This window comes from Callorhinus ursinus, unplaced genomic scaffold (assembly GCF_003265705.2).
Source record: "Callorhinus ursinus isolate GAN/ISIS: 27379988/994484 unplaced genomic scaffold, GSC_fseal_2.0 scaffold84, whole genome shotgun sequence".
Taxonomy (NCBI): Eukaryota; Metazoa; Chordata; class Mammalia; order Carnivora; family Otariidae; genus Callorhinus; species Callorhinus ursinus.
This window is the reverse complement of record NW_027397146.1, coordinates 3607847-3611545: the sequence shown is the minus strand read 5'-3', so window position 1 is coordinate 3611545 and position 3699 is coordinate 3607847. Positions and strand designations below refer to the sequence as shown.

At 44.2% G+C, this 3699-nt stretch overlaps 1 protein-coding gene across 1 annotated transcript in view; it reads right to left on the bottom strand.

Moving 5' to 3' along the window:
* Window positions 1-1382: 1382 nt before the first annotated feature.
* Window positions 1383-3699, bottom strand: part of TKTL1 (transketolase like 1) — a 19693-nt gene continuing 17376 nt past the window's right edge. The window contains exons 11-12 of the mRNA XM_073887930.1: window positions 3614-3699; window positions 1383-2231 (exon numbers count right to left, since the gene is read on the bottom strand). The exon at window positions 3614-3699 is cut by the window's right edge and continues 34 nt beyond it. Coding sequence (XP_073744031.1) covers window positions 2059-2231; window positions 3614-3699 — 259 coding nt within the window. The 3' untranslated portion in view covers window positions 1383-2058. The remainder of the gene's footprint in view (window positions 2232-3613) is intronic.

Here is a 3699-nt window from a genome sequence, read left to right as displayed (position 1 = left end):
AATGGGTCCTATTGTTTTTGCCTAGCACCTGTGGGGCCCCGAATTTAGGCTTTTGGAACAGCGCTTTCATCATGGATAGTATTTACTTTATTGTTCTATTTTTGTTGTCGATCTCACCAAGATGGGGCATTTTACACCTGAATCAGAGTAGATGTGGTGCTCATGCGTGGCCATACATTCTGGCTGTATTCAGAATGGCTATCCCTAAGGGTATCCAGTGCTTTACAGAGGTCAGGTCACCTTCATAATTCACTGTCTCCCACTCCTTACAAACTTTTTTTTCCCCCTTCTCTCACACACACGAAAAGTAGTTAACAGAAATTACAGGTCTGCAACTCCACTCCTAGATTTATATACACCCAAGAGAACTGAAAATTCACATCCAAAAACTTAGGTAAGAAATGTTTGTAGCATTATTCAGAACAGAAAAAGTGAGAAGCACCCAAACGTCCAACTGATGAATAAAATGTGGTATATACATAGGAAGGATTATGTGGCCATAAAAAGGAATGGAGTCCTGGCACACGCTACCATGTGGATGAACCTCAAATGCATTACATGAAGTGAGAGAAGCCAAAGCCCAAAAGGCCGTATCCTGTACAATTCTACTCATATGAAATGTCCAGAAGAGGCAAATCCAGAGACAGAAAATACATGAGTGGTTGCCAGGGGCTGGGAAGGGGAATGGGAGTGACTACTAAGGGATTCAGGATTTCTTTTTGGAGTCCTAAAACGGATCATGGTGATAGTTGCACAACTCGGTGAGTATACTAAAAACCACTGAATTGTGCAGTTTAAAAGGGTGACTTGTATGGAGTGTGAGATGGTTAAGTGAGGTCAAAATTTCAAAATTTTATTTGTATTTCCTAAATTTTCTACAGTGACCCTATATCAACTTATTTTTAAAAATCCATTTGATATTTTTACTATTTTTATATATTGATGTTTTATCTTCTATCATCTTACACAAAAATGTTTTTGAAATCTCGTGAAAACAAGCACAGCAATCATCATGCTAATTTCACAGGCCAGGAAACCAGTTCAGTGATTTAAAAAGCACAGGAGCAGAGTAGGCCCCTACGAGGACTCCCAAGTACCAGGATAGTTCTGGGTCTCTACCATATATTCTCGAACAAAGACCCCTGTTGACCAGTCAATGAGGGCAGTAAAAATTAGGACCATGACATATCAGGCATTCCTCTTGTCAGCTTAAGCCATACACTATCCTCTAGTGGTACACCTCCTGCCTAATACCTTTTCCCTGGGCTTCTATTGTAGGGGAACGTAACTTTCCTGGTTTAGATAGAAACTCCTTTCTTAATTACAATTGTATTAAGGAGAAACCAAATCACACATACAAAGCACAAATAGAGTAAAGCAGCTGGGTTTTTTAAATGCTTTATTAACATTAACTAGTACCCTTATAGCAGATGAATAGGATTGAACAGTTTGGTCCCTGGGCAAATGAGACATTTGAGCGCGCTCACAAAGGAGTGCAGTGTGGAGACTAGAACTAGTTTGTGTCCTCTTGTCACAGCACAGGACACCCGGAGAGCTTCCACTGCTGCTCCACAGCCTCCGCCCTGTCCAGGGGAGATGAAGGCAAACGCCAGAGGAGGTTCCAGGGCACCTACAGTCACACTGTCCCCAGGAAGCTGCAGGTAGGATGGGTTGAGGACAGCTGTGTGTGGCAGGGTGCTACAGGGCCACAACACGTAAGCGATGCAGTTGACAGTGCAATATACACTTTCTTTACTTACAATACACATTTAAGAAACTTATCCTATGTTGATCCCTAACGCAGTTACCCGTTATCAGAAAACTTTTATGTGGTTGTTTTGTCAGCTATTCTCTTATTTGTAATCTTATCACACACTTTAATGAGTCAAAGACGAGAGTTACACTTAGTATATGTAGTTATGGTTTAACAGGAAAGTAGTTAACTTGCTTAAATTTTTAAGAAAATATAACTGTATAGATTTAAATGGTAAGTCTGGCAACAGCATAAATGTAAGGTAGAGAAGCCAGTATTCTAAGTCTAATGCCAACTAATGTATTTTAGTTCATTAAAATACATTTCACGGCCACTATGATGTGTCTGGCACTGACTCCATACATATCCAGCAGCTCTCTCGGCTTCCCACTCTGAGGCACTCCGGGCACTGCCAGCTGATGGACCAAGATGTCAGGCTCCATGGAGACAGCTGCAGAGACAGCCTCCCCGATGCCACCTGGGGAAACAAGGGACATGAGGCTCTATTCTGGTAGTAGCTAGTCAGCCTTAAAGCCCCAAACTATAGAGGCCTTTGAATTTGCTGGTTCCTTGGGAAAAATATTTTTCACTAGGCACTGATTCATGGAACAGTCATCCTCTGACTAGCCAGAAAAGTCCTCATTCAAAACTGTGGGTCTCCAGGGTTGCCTAGGTGGCTCAGTTGAAGTGTTTGCCTTTTGGCTCAGGTCATGATCTTAGGCTCCTGGGACCGAGGTCTCTGCTCAGTAGGGAGTCTGCCTTTCCCTCTCCCTCTCCCCACTCTAAATAAGTAAAATCTTAAAAAAAAAAAAACCCACAAAACCTGAGAGTCTCCAAATTGCTCCCAGCTCCACTACAGCAGGAGCTCTCTCATCTGGGGCTCCACAGATGCAGGGGGTCTACAAGCTCAGGTTCTTAAGGCTCTCAGGAACCCCAAAATGATTAAACCATCCAATAAACTATACAAAAAAGAATGACTAGGCAGGCCCTTGGCTGACACCTGGGCAATGGGCTGGTGCGAGGCCCTGTGAGCACCTGTTTTCCTCTGGGAGTCAGGAAGTTTGGTGTCTGGCAGAGGGGGTGTGACCAGTGCCCAATAAAACCCAAGTGCTGAGTCTTGAGTGGGTTCCTTGTGTCTCCAGTGATGCAATTTGTCACTCCTGGAGAAGGGAGAGCACTCAGCAGGCCCCTCATGGAAGGGAGGAAAGGAACTGAAGGTATGGGGTTCTCTAATCCTGACCTGTGTCTTCTGTTCTTGTGGGTCCTGGTGTGTGTCCTTTCCCTATAATAAACCTCAGCTGTGAAAGCACTGAGAATGCTCCTAGAAAATCACTATGGCTCATGGGTGTGTTCTTGGGCCCCTGACACATGAACATATGAAACTCCCCACTCCCTCATATGTCCCACCTAACCTTCCCAGCTCCCTCTCCCTAGTCACAGTTTTTCTGCATTTGCTGTGTTCTCTGCTTGCAAGGCACTATTCCCCTTTTGAGAGGGGAGCAAATTATTAATCATTCAAAACTCAAGCACAACTGTGAAGCTTTTTAAGACCCCTCCCTACCCACAATGCTGAGTTAGACACTCCTTTGTGCTGCCACTGAGCCACCTGGGCACCAGGCGCTGCACTGTGCTGAGGTCACACAAATGAGTATGGGCATGACCTCACCCTAAGGAACAAGTGTAGGTGGATTAAGAGACCCCTATACAACAATACACTTGCAAAGAACAGTAATAACAGTTGTTAGATGAGTGTCTGGCTGGATGATACCCAGGGGCGTATGTCATGCTTCCAGTCATGGAAATCAAAAACACATCCCGCCAAAGCAGACTTTCAAAATGATCTTCAAGCCTTGCACATACCTTGTGGGTAGTGATCCTCCACTGTGATAATACGGCCACCTGTGGCTTTGGCATTAGAGATAATGGTGGTAACATCCAGGGGTTTA